This window comes from Caenorhabditis elegans, chromosome IV (assembly GCF_000002985.6).
Source record: "Caenorhabditis elegans chromosome IV".
NCBI lineage: Eukaryota > Metazoa > Nematoda > Chromadorea > Rhabditida > Rhabditidae > Caenorhabditis > Caenorhabditis elegans.
The window spans coordinates 8,906,480-8,920,530 of NC_003282.8; the positions used below are offsets into that span (position 1 = coordinate 8,906,480).

The window sequence follows — 14,051 nt, forward strand, 5'->3', positions numbered from 1 at the left end:
CTCCAGAGCATAGACAAGCTTAACTTTGTATCATTTGTTCAGCTATCATTTATCAGAAGTTGTTTTTTGTACTGTTTCTGAATAAAAGTGAATCCTCTTTTCTTGTAAAATTTACATTTTTAATTTTCTAAGTCTACTAGACTAGTAGTACTAGTAGATCATTTTCAAAAATAGCCAACATCAATTATGAAATTTAAATTCAAATAATATCAAAACCCATAAATACATTAAATTTTCTGAATATTGTATTTACAGTCCCCTACTACATAGCATATGTAATTAATGAGATCCCTCTGTTTAACATTTGAATAATTCGGACCCGACATTAAGTAGATTTTTCTAAAAACATTTCACGTTTTGAAATGTTGATAGAATAATGAATGAAACAATCTTGAGAGTTGGCTTCAGTGGAATTTCTTTCTAACTTGTATTACCCGGCAACTTCTCATTTAAGGTACTCGAGAATTCATAAAAAGTTAACGATATACGTCGAAACTACTCCTAATTTGAACAGTAATTTTCTTCCCATTTATTTCAAAATGAACATTGAAAAATTAAATATTTTTCAGATGATATCATTATCACTGGTACTTCTTCTGCTGTTTGGCGTTCGGTGCTTTGATTCAGCAGGTGAGTCACTTCAAAACTCGTGAACAAGTTTTGCACATGTCATGCGTTGTTTGAGAAATGCGAAGGAAAAATTTCATACGTAGGTTTCAGATGCAACAAAGTTCAAATATATTGAAGCATCTCGAGAACCATGAGGTGTTTTGTAAAACTGAGCTCAAGACTTGTACATAATCTTAATCAGAATAGACATAAACAGTGGCAGACTTTCAAAAATTAATCTTTCAGGTCAAATAAACGACGACTCACCATTATTCATTAGCACATCAATTGATAATTCAATGAATTTAAAAATCTTGGTGGAAAAGAAACCATATTTTACGGGCTCTGTTACGGGTTACAAGCTCTATTATACAAATGATTCAAGTCAAACCAATGAAGAATATGAGAAATGGATGCATCAAGAAGCACTTTCAAATCAGAATTCATATAATTTTGTAATTGATGCAAATAAACATGAAATCGTGTCAGGAGATGTATATCGAGTCAGAGCAACTGTTTTCTTCAATAATGTGGAAAGTGTTCCAACTGGAGTTATTTCAATCAATACAAGACAATCTATTCCAAAAGCTCCATTGATTGTTAACACTAAAATACTGTACAATTCATCTGTACTCATTTCATTTGTACCTGCTGATGATGTCAACGCTATCGAGGTTAGTATGGATTTGTAATACTGTTCTTTTGAATTAAACTTGAAATTGATAATTGATAGCTATTAAAATACTTTTGATTCCAGAACTATACTTTGATGTATAAACAAATGGAAGCGGAAGAATGGAAATCATTGAATTTCAAATCTGATTTTGATGGAAAGGTGAGATCATGGTTTAAAGGTGGAGTTGTGCCAACGGGGGAAATGTTTGAATGTTCGCATGCTTCCATATAAAACGACCAATTTAAACTTTTCAAAATTGTTTTAAATGTTTCATAACAGTCAAAATGAACAATTATTCAAATTTTATCATAAGTTTGGAAGTCGACCAAAAAAAAGCTCTACAAGTTATGCATTATTCGTATTCAAACATTATAAAGCTTCAAAATAATTTGTGAACTTCGTCGATTTTTGATAATTTTGGGTGTTTGGGAGTATTCAAACTTACTTAATTCTTTTTGGGGACTTTTTATTATTTGAAAAAATTTGGAAAATGTTCAGGTTCTTCTCGATGGCCTTATTCCAAACCATACTTATGAAATCAAAATTTTTGTAACGGGTGGAATAGTACAAGGAACTCCGTCAAATTTGGCAACGTTCACAACAAATTCAACTGCATTGGCTCTCGTAAAAACAGAACCAGATGAAGAATATACTGCTGATCCTCAAACAAATGAACCATTGAGTATTACATGTACTGTTAAATCAGTCAGTAAAGCATCAGTTTTATGGAAAGTTAATGGTGAGAAATTATTTTTTAAAAAAGTCATAAATCAATTTAAGACTCCACCGATCAATAAAACAAAGTTTTCAGGAATAAAAGTATCCGTAGATTCAAGTTTCTACACAGTTGTCACTTCAGTTCATGAAGATTTTATTGAGTCAACAATTCGTGCTAAATCTAGAACTCGATCTGCAAAATTCACTTGTTTAGCTACAAATGATGCTGGGGACTCATCAAAAGAAGTTAATGTAAGAATAAATATTTAATTGTGACCAGTTCAGCATGAAACAAACCAAGTCAATATACATTTCAAAATTGCAATTTTGTAGGTAATCATAAAAGGACCCGGAAGTCCTCCGTCTGAAATCACACTAGTCGCAGAAAAAAGAGGTTACACAATTTCATGGAAACCTCCATCACATCCTAATGGAAAAATTACGGTGAGGTATATTAAAACACAGAATTAATCAATAATAACTGTTTTCAGAAATATGTAGTATATCACACATTAAATCGAGAAGATCCATTATCCGATTGGCGAAAAATTGATTTGGATGGATCTGAAAAGATGGTTCGAATAATAATGGATACGGAAGAAAGTTTTTATGGAAGAGTTCAAGCTGCAACTGAACTTGGTCCTGGAATTATTTCTGATATTGTGGCAATGGAAAGAGATAGTGAGTGAAATCTAAGTTACATAAATAATCAAGTTTATTTAATTTTCAGCTCAACCAATTTCCGTCGAGTCTGACCTTTTTGGAGTGTCTGCAACCACAATGGTGGTGAATCCACGAGAAACAGTGAGTTCATTAATTAATTTTTAAAAAAATCAATTCATTTCTTCTATTGTCTCAGTTTTGTATTCCAGCTCTCGATTCAATGTACTGCACGTGGCAAGCCTCGTCCATCAATATCAGTTGCAATAAGTGATCGAAAAAATGCGAGTCAGGTGGAAGTTGATGTTTGGAGTCGTTTACAAGCCACGTCATCGGCTGGAATTGTATCTGCAGTACACAACTTTTCAGTGCTTACATCAAAATTCGTGCACTGTAGGGCAAAAAATTCAGCAGGCAGCAATTATTCTACAATGGAATTGAAAGTTGATAGTGAGTTAAATAGACACACTTCATAAATTTTTTACTTCCTTGCATAAATCTGAAAACTATTCAGAACCAGGAGATGCTCCAACTCAAATTCAAGTGCTCAGTGTCAATGCACTAGACGCTCTCGTAGTGTGGCACTCACCACAATTTCCAAATTCTCCGATAACAGTAAGTATTTATTTTTGTCAAGAGTTGAAAATAACTAAAAAATGAGATTTTATTAAAGTACAAAAATAGTGAAAATTTTGATGCTTTCATTTGATTTTTCCATATTAATACTCAAAACTACTTCAGAGTTACATAGTTCTTGTGAGCAATGATGATAAAGAAGACAAAAGTACATGGCTTCAATATGAATCGAACGCTAAGGAAACACAAATCAATAGGTAATTTGAAATAGTCACATTTATAACTTTGGAAACATTTTCAGAATGCTTCTTCCAACTGGAAATCTGGAAAAATCAACAGAATATTTTGTATGTGTTCGTGCAAAAAATGCAGCAGGAATTGGTCCAACAAGCAGTTTGATATCATTTATAACGTTGAATGGAGGACCTGATAGTCCTCCGGATAACTTAAAAGTATTGATAAATGAGGCAAATCAAGTGATTGTTTATTGGAATACACCTAATTCTACGACTGAAGTTACTGTTAGTTTTTTAGGCTCAACATCAAATAAACAATAATTATTCAGGGATATCTGATCTACTACACCCGAGATCTGAGTCTTTCAAATGATGATTACAAAAATTGGCAATTTGTTGAAATGAACAACAACTCAACTCGGTAACTTCACTGAAAATCGTTTTTTTTACTCAAAAAAAAATTACAGATACAAATTCGACTTATCTGTCGGATTGAAACCAAAAACGTTCTATCGAGTTCGAATATCTGGAAAGAATTCTCACGCCGATGGACCAGCTAGTGAAGTTGTAGAGTTTGAGACTGCGTATTCGGGTAAGTTTTGTAGAATATTAATCCAATCAGAGCTAACATTTGACATTCTAGAAGTTCCGATTCCAACCGATTTAAAGACCGAAGTACTTGATGATAACACGATTCATATAAAATTCAATGCAGTCAGAGATCCTGATGATCATTCTAAAGCTCTTGGTGTAAGTTCAACTCACAGGCGATCAACTAGGCGTATGTCGCATTTGAGACAAGTGGCTCCTGACTTTCGTTCCTCTGTGTAGAAGCATTTGTACAGACAAGTCTTATTTTCAGGAATACCGGATAGACTTGGCAGCAACTGATGATGTTCTTCACGCACTATGGAAACAAATTGAACCGAAGTCTATTAAAATTGATGAGATCAGTTCGATGGTAACTGAGATTAATTAAAATATTGATAAGAAATACATTTAACCAGGTAGATGTGGAAATTGATGGTGATTCAGTTGAAAAAAATCAAATGTATTGGGTTAAAGTGACTGCAAGATTGGACAATCCATCATGGGGAATGCATTCTTCGAAACCTAGATGGTTTAGAACTGGTCATGGAAGTTTGTTGTTTTTTTTTGTCTTTTAAAAATATTTAAAAATATTAAATTTTGTTTTCCTCTAAAACCAGAATATTCTCAATCTGTTCGCTTTTGATTTTTGAATCGTGTGAAACCCAGTTTTTTGAGGTCTTATTCTACAGCCTGTATACAGGAAGGCAGGCATGCTAGGTAGGCACGTAAGAAAGCATGGGCAGGCATGTATGCCTAATGACGAGTCCATGCTCGGATGCCTACTTACATGCCTTTATTATGCCTTCAAGCCTTCGTACCTGCCTGCCAAACAAACAACTAAAAAGTTCAAATGTTTTTTTTTGATACTCCAAAAACCGGACGCCTTATTCCAGTATCCAAAAATACCAGACATCCGGGTCCGGTTCACTACTCTTTGAACCGTAAATAAATTATTTAAAAACAAACATAGATGTGTCTTGTAAAATGCATATTTTATCACAGTAAGGGGAAAGCGAAGGGCGTGAAAAACGCCCCAGGTGACTGTGGAATGTATAGAAAACATAAGTTTTTTTAATTGAAAACAATTTTGCAGAACTCATGACGTCGGTTACACTGGAAGGTGCACCATTAATTGAAAAAGAGCCAAATCTGTTTGAAGAACTGTCAGTAACATGTACAGGAATGGGAAGTCCAGCACCAATTATAACATGGGAATGGATGAATAAATCAATTGAAAATGGAACTGAAGGATGGAATATTTTAAATATTCAAATTGATGATACAACTGTTGTGTTAGTTTTGAATAGTCGATTCATGTTTTAAAAATATTGTTCCAGCTCAAAAATTACCAGAAACAATATTCGCGAGTCGGGAGATTTAACCTGTTTGGCAAATAATAACGAAGGAAGTTCTTCTGCGGTAAGAGCCTTTTCTCTTTTCTAAAATAAAATATTGGTGTTCAGTCTGTCGAAATTCGAGTTTTGGGACCCGGAAATCCACCAGAAAATATAATTTTGACGGCATACCGTAACCAAATAAATGTGACGTGGCAAGAGTCGACACTTCCGAATGGAGATATAATGGTAACCTCTTTGTCATTCTTTTGCATTATCTTTTAAATTCAATTTACAGAAGTATATTGTATATTACTCTGAAAATGAAAATGATGATTTATCCGATTGGAATAAATTTGAAACAGCAGAATTGGAAACTTATGTGGAAACATTTGGACCACATACTAAGCATTTTATTCGTGTTCAAGCTGTGTCTGATCGAGGGCCCGGAATCATTTCAAATGTACTTTCATGCATTTCTGATGTGCTTTGTGAGTTTTTGTGAGCAAATTGAAATATTAAAGATTTCGTCAAACATGGAATATTTTGAAGTTCTCTCTTATAAAAATCTACCTGAAACAAAACAAAGAAGATTTTCAGATGAGACAATACACTTGGAAATAGTTGCATCGAATATTCTTGATTTCGAGGCAGAACCAAATCAAAATGTTGAGATTCGATGCAAAGGAACAGGAAAACCACAACCTGAATTATTCTATCAGTTTGCGAATGAAACAGAACAAAACTTTGTTGAAGTTGAAACAAATGACATGGATTTGTTCGAAGCAAAAGCTCCAGAGATTAATTCAAGAAGGAATGTTACAGTGACATGCAGGGCAAGCAATAAGTATGAAAATGTCACGATAAGCAAAGTTATTATAATCAAAAGTAAGTAATATGTGTAAGAAATTCCCTGATGAGCTTTTCACAGTAGGAAGACACGAATCCATGCGTGCCTGCCTTATGCCTGCCTGCCTAAGTCTAGGGACTACTTTCTTCATTTTACATTAGTTTTTCATCCATAGATTTTCTATGCGAGTTCATTTCAGTTGAAGGACGCAGGCGTAGATCACCGCGAAAGTAAATTATTTTTCAAAGCCTGTTCCAGTTCTAAATTTAGTGGCAATTAATGGGAGACTAGTAATGTTTCAGGACCCGGAGAAGCTCCAACAAATATCAGTTGGAGTTTTGAAGAAGAATATGACTCAACTTTATATATAAATTGGAATCCAATCGAGAATGCAAATGGAGAAAAACTAGAATACAATTTATACCTGTCGAATTACAAAACAAAAGTTTCAGGACCGCCTGTTAAAATTCCTGATGTAAGATTTTATTTTGGGTTGCATTTTATTTTTTGGTTTCATATTTCTTTTCCTAGTTGACAGTTGCTTAGTTTCAAATGTTCATCTTTTAATTTTTATAAAACGAAATTTCAGATTCCTCTCGATGTCAACATTTCACTTCGAGTATCGGCAGAAAATGAATATGGAGAAGGAGAAAAGACATTTCCAATATGGATTCCAACTCCAAATGGAGGCCCAAAAACTGCTCCAATTCTTTCTTCACTTCATGCACAAGATTCAAAAGTTTATATTTTCTGGGTAGAACCAAGACTTCCAAACGGAGAGATTCAAAATTATACAATTTATATCCAAAAAGAAAATGAATCAGAAAATGAAGAACATAGTATTGATAAGGAATGGAAGGTAGGTATTCAAAAAGTTTCTGTTTTGGAGAAATTCCCATTTGCCAGATCTTGAAGTGGTATATTGATTCTAAAATAATTTTTCAAATCATGATTATTTTGAGAATCAAAATGTTTCAAATGCTTTATTTATTCTAACTGTTAGTTTTTCAGAAATTCATTTATGGCTCGAATATAACTCATGTCATAATTGGTGTTGATGATGGTTTAGAAGAAAATGAAAGATATCAAATGAAAATGACAGCAACAAATCAAAGACATGAAGGTCCTGAGACGAAGGTATGAGATTTGAAAAATAAATTCTAAATTCCAATTTAAGTTTGTCCTAATATGAATGTGTTTTATCAAGCAATAACCAAACTTTCACTTGAATTACCTGCCCCAAGAACGCAACAAAATATCTAGAAGTTAGCATTTTTGGGTAGGTTTTGATTTTGAAAATATCCGTAATTTATCAAAAAAAGAATAGTATATCTGGAATTTAATGAAATACGTTTCAAGATAAACGACCACTCGGTCACTTTTCCGTTATTTATCCAGACAATTTCTTTTGAATGTGTTTTATATTTTCCAATAAATTTTCAGTAGACATCGATATTTTGAAAATAAAATAAATATTCGTCATTGTTAATCTTTGAAATGATGTTTCTTTGATGAAAACTCTCTGATCACATTTTTCATCAAATTTGATGTTTCACATTACTGTGTCAGTTGATACTTGTACCTATAGGTAGCCAATCGTCATTTTTTCATTTCACATGTTTCAGGTATACACTTTCGATTTGATATCCTTTGACGAGAATGACGTCATCGATAATTTCACAGCAATTGTTATCAATTCAACGGTGTTCGTCGAAGTGGGAAATCCCATTTATACAGTAAGTCGAATTGACTTCATATTTTGAAAATGATTTTTGTACTGTTTCAGAAGTACAATATTTATATTCGAGAAGATGGAAATAATCAGACTGTCAAACATGAAATTGATGTGGAAAGTGGAAAGACAACATTTGAATTTCCATTTCAGTTAGATCATACGTTGAGGTAGATTCTAAGATTTGTTTTAAATATATCACTCGGCAGTTTCAAAAAAAATCAACTCAAAGATGCTCTCAATCCAAAGTAGAACAAGGCATAATTCCAGTTTCGCGATTTTTAAAATCATTCCTTAGAACTTTTAACCAATGATCATGGTTTATTTTATTGAAAACATTGTCTCGTTTAAAAAATTACACTCCAAAAAAGATCTTTAAAACTGATCTTGCCACAAAATCATTAATCAGCAAAGTGACTTTTGTACAAATGTTAATCAGTTGATCACATTTCATGTCCTTTAGAAATACGCTCTTGTAAGAATGAAGAGAAGAAAGATTACAGAACTATGATCAAAGCTACGAACTTATTCTGAATTTATCTAAATATCATTTTTCGAGTTCCCTGCCAAGAAAGACTACGTCTTAAAATTACTGTGTTTCACAATTCAACTTCCTTTTGTCAAATTTCAGTTATACAATCAAAATGTCTGGAATGAAGCTTGGACGTGAAAGTCCTCCATCCGAAGAGATTGATCTTGAATTTATAAGTTCACCGTCTCCAACTCCAATAATTTCCGGTTCCCGTCGAAAAGTGATCAAGGAGCCGCCACTATAACCAATTATTTTGAAAAACAATTAATTTTCGGGTAGACTCTACGAAATATTTTTTTTTTCATTTTAACTTTTCAATGCCCATTACGTTCTTTCATTAAAACAAAACAAATATTTTGTATGTTCATCAATTTGTGTTATAAATATTTCATATTATTTATCACTGTAAAGTTGTTTTTTCCAATACTTTCTCCACAGGAAAAACAAAAATAAAAGTGATCGATCAGTGAAAAGAATTTCAAAAAAGAACCAGTTTATCAGAATTTTTGTGCGTCAGACTATAAAAATGGGGAGAAAATGTAGGAAGTTGATAAAAAAAACTGAATCAATTTGAACAATTAATATCCCATACATCCTTTCAAAATTGGGAATTCTCGAGGAAATTGGCGTTCTACTTTGGGAATTATTCCCATTGCACAGTCAACTTTGAAGCAAACCTGTAAAATTATTAATTGACTAAGAAAACTAGTTGTTAGAGGTTAGAGCTCTCTGTGAGCTCTTGAAAGTTTGTAATCATATAGCAAGACTATTCTTAAATTTAATGTTTAATTATGAATTTACAAAGTTATTTTCCTTTTTTTGTTTAATATTTAATTAATTCAAACACTGAATAAACATACTGCAAGTTCTCGTTGAAGTGCCTTAGATGGTCCATTCTTTGGAAGAATTCGTTTCATACATGCTTGACCTCTCTTTTTCAATTTTAATTGTGTGGCAGTATCTGTTGGGACTTTCTGAAAATATTTCCCATTCGAAATACTTCAAGTAGAATTCAAAGAAACTTACATAAGCTTCGAGTACCAAAATTGTGGCAAGAAGGGCGAAAATTAGGAAAGTTCTAGACATTTTGGAGAGAAAATAAAATATTTTTTCTATATAAAATCAGTGAAAGTCGGAGAACCTTTAAAGGGTAATTTCAGGGCTATCGTACCGCCCATAACAAGTTCTTTACTTGTTTTCGAGGGGCGTTCCTTGTGATTTCATTTTGATGCGATTCGCCCAAAGCATGGCCATGAGTTTCATTGATCAAATTTATTAATTCAAAGCAAGAATGATGAAGGTTGGGGAGATGGATGGGGGGAGAGGGAAGATTGGAATAGAATAGAATAAGTTAATGTTGGGTCGAGTGGAACATTTTTAGTGTAAAAATTTGTAAAATTGAACAAAAATAAATATAAATTAATTAAAATAAAACGAGAAATGATGTTGGAGGATCAAAGATATGCCTCATTTGGGGGACAAAATGTTTCAAAAAATTGGAATTTTCGACGGCGTTTTCGTGGGATATTATGTTTTTTGAATGTAAATAACTGGAAACTTCAATTGAGAAGGCACACTGGTTAAACGGGGTTTTCATGCAAAATTAGGAAGAATGATGATGTTGATGATGTCATTAGAAGCTAAGAGTTTTGTGTGTGGGTTATAAAACAGGTAATACTTTCGAGTGGAAATGGAAATGAATGAAACAAAAGAAACTACTAGTAATTAAATGGAAATGTCCAGATGAACCAGAAGCGAATGGTTATTATGATTTTGATGATTGATTCAACGGAGAAAAAGAACGGCGAGTACCTTGTAAAAGGAAGTTATGGGGAAAAATTGATGATGAGAAGATGAATAAATATATTTTCAAATTTTGTAGATAAAGATAATCACATGATGACACACGAGCAGCACTGCTTATTTGATTGTCCCTGGCGTCGACCAGATTCGGGATAACGTCGGTTTATTTGACGAACGAGGTCGTAGAACACCTGAAATATAAATTATTTTGCTATTTTTACTTGAAATTCCATTAACTACACATTTAAAAAATTTTTGCATTAAATTTTCAGTATCGCTGGGGATTATTGTTTTAAAATAAATGCTATTGTGCTAAAATAGCCAAATGTTATGGGGTTATCCAGAGCATAAACAATTAATTTTTCACCCAGTTGGATAACCCATTATAATTATTTTTTCAACCGAAAAGTGTTAATTGCTCATTTCCACCTTATTCGTCGTTATATCGTTATATTATAGTCGGCTAAAAAAATATTCCCTTTTTTTATATTTGAATTAATTGTTTTTGAATATTGCACGGGTTCGAGCATGACAAAATTGTTTCAAGGCTCTCTTTTTGCAAAATTGTGTATTTTGGTTTTCTTTTACTTTTATTTTTTTTACGTACCAGAAAACAAAAAAAACAGTCTTTCAAAAACTATAATTTTTAGTCGCCAGAAAGAAAAAGGTGGAATTTTTGTACTTTCGGAGAAATTCAATGTTTTTTGTACAAAATTCAAACAACATTTTTTGTCGATTTTGAGTTTCGGGGTTAAAAAATTTGTGGCAGCATTACAATCCATTTTACTAAAAAAAATTAATTTTGCCAATTTTTAAATTGTTATCAAAAATTTCACTGTGAGTTTCAAAAAACTGTGTGAAAATATTTTTTTAAGTGTTTAACTGTGATATTCGGATTTTTTTTAAATTGTTAGCCTCCTTTTCATTGAGAAAAATATAGAAATTTCAAAAGGTTTTGATACTCACCTCGCTGACGTTAATCTTTGCTTTTGCAGAGGTTTCAAGGAATGCTGATCCAAACTGCCTGGCGAGATTCTGTCCCTGATCTTTTCCAACAACTCGTTCGTCTTCCAAATCACACTTATTTCCTACCAAAATCATTGGAACCTTAAAATAAATAATTTGATTATTTCCTTTTTTTAAATCAAGACCAACCTCGTCCGTATCTTTGACACGAAGAATCTGATCACGAAGATCCATAAGATCATTGAATGTCGATTGAGCAGTAATTGAATAAACGAGAACAAATCCTTGTCCATTCTTCATGTACAAATCACGCATCGCTGTGAATTGCTCCTGAATTTTTAAATTTTAAACTAAAAAAGTGAAAGTGAAATTAACTTACCGTTCCTGCTGTATCCAGTATCTCAAGCATACATTGCTGGCCGTCGACTTCCACTTGCTGAAAACACGAAATTGATATAAAAATTCAAATTTGTTGGTATTATATTGCCCACTTTGCGCCAAAAATACGGAATCCGGTCTCGATATGATACATTTTCGTGGAAAGCAAAAGGGTGTGCGCCTTTAAGGAGTACTGTAACTAAAAACTCTCGTCAGGAAAAATTGACAACATTTAAGTGGTTTATTGTAATATTTGAGTTTTGCCCACTAAGTGTTTCATCGATAAACAATGGAAAATCGATATAAACCCTTCCAAAAACGAGTTTTAAACTACAGTACTTTAAAGACGCGCACCTTTTCGAATTTAACAAAAATTGTCGTGTCGAGACTAGGTGCCGTATTTTTTGCCGTAAAATTTCGTATTTGCGTAATATCAGAAGCTTTAAAAATCAATTCTTACCTTTCTGTAACTATCCTCAATTGTTGGGTCATACTTCTCTACGAAAATTCCCTGCACGAATTGTACCGTCTGAAAATATATACAAAAACTATAGATTTCCGGTCACTCTCATCTATACCAGTGCGGATTTTCCTACTCCTCCAGATCCGAGCACAACAATCTTATACTCCCGCATTCTTTTTTTGAAGATCTGTTATGGTGTTGTTGATGCTTGGAGTATTCCCTGCAATCGACGACCCGTGATGGTGTCTTCGAAATGCTTGGATGAGTGAACGTGGAGAGAGGGATGTACTGAAAATAAAAAATTTTAAAATAGAACTATTGAAATAACAAGTTTCAAAGAATTTTTAAAAGACGAAAAAGATGAACGACACAGTCTTTCTTTCTGAGTTCACTTCACAGAACACCTGTTATCCGAGGTTGGCACCAAGTACAGACCAGATGACACATTTTACATTAAAAAATTGTACAGCTGGTGTAATTTTGGAATTACGAAATTAGTTGAAAATGGAGATTCAGAAAATAGCTTCGAATTTTACAGTGAGGGAAAACAAATTGAATAAGTTTGATAAAAATTCCACCTAAATCTTTCGAAACGTCAGAAAAACGTAATTTTAAAATCGAAAACAGCAGACAACAAAACTGAAAACAAAACAAAAGCGGGTGTCGTCGTCGCCGTTAATATTTTTCGACTATGACTCATTTTTCAGTGTTTGCAGAACGAAGAAGGCTCTCAACCACAAATGGGTTTCGAACGGAGAATATTTATGTGCTGGATCGTAAAAACTAAAAAAAAATGGAAAGGAATGGAAGGTTTAAGAAACGGAAATAAAGAAATACAATGATATGTTCCCCGAAGAATGTACAAATGATAACAGAAAATAATAAATTATTTTTTTCGATAAAAATTGGATTTTATTTTATTTTCAATCTCTATTTTTCCTCCCACTCAAATCGATTGGATTAAACTTTCACATGACCTATATATATTTATGAGGATTTCGATACAGACGGGCGGTTTAAAAAATGACAGAAAAAGAGAATTCTTATATATATATATTTATAATTATTCAATTGCAAAAATTAATTCAATTCTACTAGAAAACAAAGAAAAAAGAGAGAATATTTAGTTTTTGACTTTAAATGCAGATCACACAAGAAAAGTATAACAACCTTTCGATAAGCGTAGATAAAATAGGTGATATTTGGGATTTTAAATTTTTTATTCAATTTTAAAAATTTGGTTATCGGTGTTGATCTGATTGCAAAATGCCTAGAAAATTTCTAGACAACATTACATATTTCTATTAGAAAAATGTATTTTCGTGAAACATAGAGACTGGGAAAACTACAGTACCCTATTCAAAATTTAAATTTATTCGAAATTTGCAAAGTCATAAAAATTAATATAAATATAGGTTTTCAGATCAATCGAAGTGAAAAATATGCTCTAAGCATCACTATCAGACAAATGTGCTCATTATTTCTTGTTGTCGAGCTTGTCACGCTATTTTTAGACGGATGTCTAGTCCAACGAGTACGTTGAAAAAAAAATTGATGATGGATTATTTAGAAAAATGATGACAACATGAATTTATGTATGTATCGAGTGCAATAAAGTTTTAAAAAAAAACCTTATCAATATAATTATAAATCTAGAGAACTTGTATGACACTAGCGGCCTTCTAATGGGAATACGCTGGCTCTCAATAAAAAATATTGTTAATACAAATTTGATATTTGTGCATCCAAGATTAAAAAAAAACAAAAGCTTCAAGGTGGCAACAATAACCTCATGAGCGGCCGTTAGCCGGCGAGGCGACGAAAAGAAGAAAGAAAGAGAAGAGTGATTAGTATAATCATATCATCCACACTTTCTTTTTCTTTTTCTTCAGCACATATAGATGATAATATGTGTATGTGTGAGTGTG

At 32.7% G+C, this 14,051-nt stretch overlaps 3 protein-coding genes and 3 non-coding genes across 7 annotated transcripts; 2 read left to right on the forward strand and 4 right to left on the reverse strand.

The window, feature by feature from the left end:
• Positions 1–563: 563 nt before the first annotated feature.
• C27B7.7 (Ig-like and fibronectin type-III domain-containing protein C27B7.7) lies at positions 564–8,973 on the forward strand. 2 transcript variants are annotated; one of them, NM_001268423.3, is made up of 28 exons: positions 564–630; positions 856–1,283; positions 1,367–1,444; positions 1,784–2,024; positions 2,097–2,254; positions 2,336–2,446; positions 2,494–2,683; positions 2,733–2,806; positions 2,875–3,112; positions 3,177–3,277; positions 3,404–3,495; positions 3,540–3,759; positions 3,804–3,895; positions 3,942–4,066; positions 4,118–4,224; positions 4,337–4,435; positions 4,482–4,614; positions 5,159–5,357; positions 5,403–5,484; positions 5,529–5,648; positions 5,698–5,890; positions 6,000–6,287; positions 6,552–6,724; positions 6,839–7,108; positions 7,261–7,386; positions 7,875–7,985; positions 8,036–8,151; positions 8,613–8,973. In NM_001268423.3, exons 1-28 carry the CDS (start codon positions 570–572, stop codon positions 8,755–8,757), a joined length of 4,371 nt encoding a protein of 1,456 aa, NP_001255352.1. In that variant the 5' UTR covers positions 564–569; the 3' UTR covers positions 8,758–8,973. The 2 variants fall into 2 exon arrangements, 1 of the variants encoding a protein (NP_001255352.1); NR_056330.1 differs by having other exon boundaries at positions 570–630; positions 4,486–4,614; positions 8,613–8,757.
• On the forward strand, positions 7,265–7,285 carry 21ur-12350. Its single transcript, NR_056331.1, has one exon.
• Positions 8,974–8,992: 19 nt separating the features above from the next.
• C27B7.9 (INSulin related) lies at positions 8,993–9,631 on the reverse strand. The gene is made up of 3 exons (NM_001026163.9): positions 9,540–9,631; positions 9,374–9,487; positions 8,993–9,190 (listed from the first exon to the last, which is right to left on the reverse strand). Exons 1-3 carry the CDS (start codon positions 9,597–9,599, stop codon positions 9,092–9,094), a joined length of 273 nt encoding a protein of 90 aa, NP_001021334.1. The 5' UTR covers positions 9,600–9,631; the 3' UTR covers positions 8,993–9,091.
• Positions 9,632–9,770: 139 nt separating this feature from the next.
• rap-1 (Ras-related protein Rap-1) lies at positions 9,771–12,411 on the reverse strand. Its single transcript, NM_069148.5, has 6 exons — positions 12,239–12,411; positions 12,121–12,189; positions 11,662–11,718; positions 11,472–11,612; positions 11,283–11,423; positions 9,771–10,507 (listed from the first exon to the last, which is right to left on the reverse strand). The coding sequence occupies exons 1-6, from the start codon at positions 12,293–12,295 to the stop codon at positions 10,406–10,408; spliced, it is 567 nt and encodes a 188-aa protein (NP_501549.1). The 5' UTR covers positions 12,296–12,411; the 3' UTR covers positions 9,771–10,405.
• A 651-nt stretch (positions 12,412–13,062) lies between these two features.
• 21ur-15068 lies at positions 13,063–13,083 on the reverse strand. Its single transcript, NR_056332.1, has one exon.
• An 863-nt stretch (positions 13,084–13,946) lies between these two features.
• D1046.10 lies at positions 13,947–14,010 on the reverse strand. The gene has a single exon (NR_056333.1). It is a non-coding gene; the product is annotated as an Unclassified non-coding RNA D1046.10 (non-coding RNA).
• Positions 14,011–14,051: the final 41 nt, after the last annotated feature.

Bases quoted from the DNA above. Each gene is read 5' to 3' on its own strand.
- C27B7.7 (NM_001268423.3), top strand. From the start codon at position 570: ATGATATCATTATCACTGGTACTTCTTCTGCTGTTTGGCGTTCGGTGC. The intron at 2,025-2,096 runs GTGAGAAATTAT...CAAAGTTTTCAG, and splicing joins AGTTTTATGGAAAGTTAATG to GAATAAAAGTATCCGTAGAT. The intron at 6,288-6,551 runs GTAAGTAATATG...GTAATGTTTCAG, and splicing joins CAAAGTTATTATAATCAAAA to GACCCGGAGAAGCTCCAACA.
- C27B7.9 (NM_001026163.9), bottom strand. From the start codon at position 9,599: ATGTCTAGAACTTTCCTAATTTTCGCCCTTCTTGCCACAATTTTGGTA. The intron at 9,488-9,539 runs GTAAGTTTCTTT...AAATATTTTCAG, and splicing joins TTTTGGTACTCGAAGCTTAT to AAAGTCCCAACAGATACTGC. The intron at 9,191-9,373 runs GTATGTTTATTC...ATAATTTTACAG, and splicing joins CACTTCAACGAGAACTTGCA to GTTTGCTTCAAAGTTGACTG.
- rap-1 (NM_069148.5), bottom strand. From the start codon at position 12,295: ATGCGGGAGTATAAGATTGTTGTGCTCGGATCTGGAGGAGTAGGAAAA. The intron at 11,424-11,471 runs GTTGGTCTTGAT...ATTTATTTTAAG, and splicing joins GTGTCAAAGATACGGACGAG to GTTCCAATGATTTTGGTAGG. The intron at 10,508-11,282 runs GTGAGTATCAAA...TTTATATTTCAG, and splicing joins CAAAGATTAACGTCAGCGAG to GTGTTCTACGACCTCGTTCG.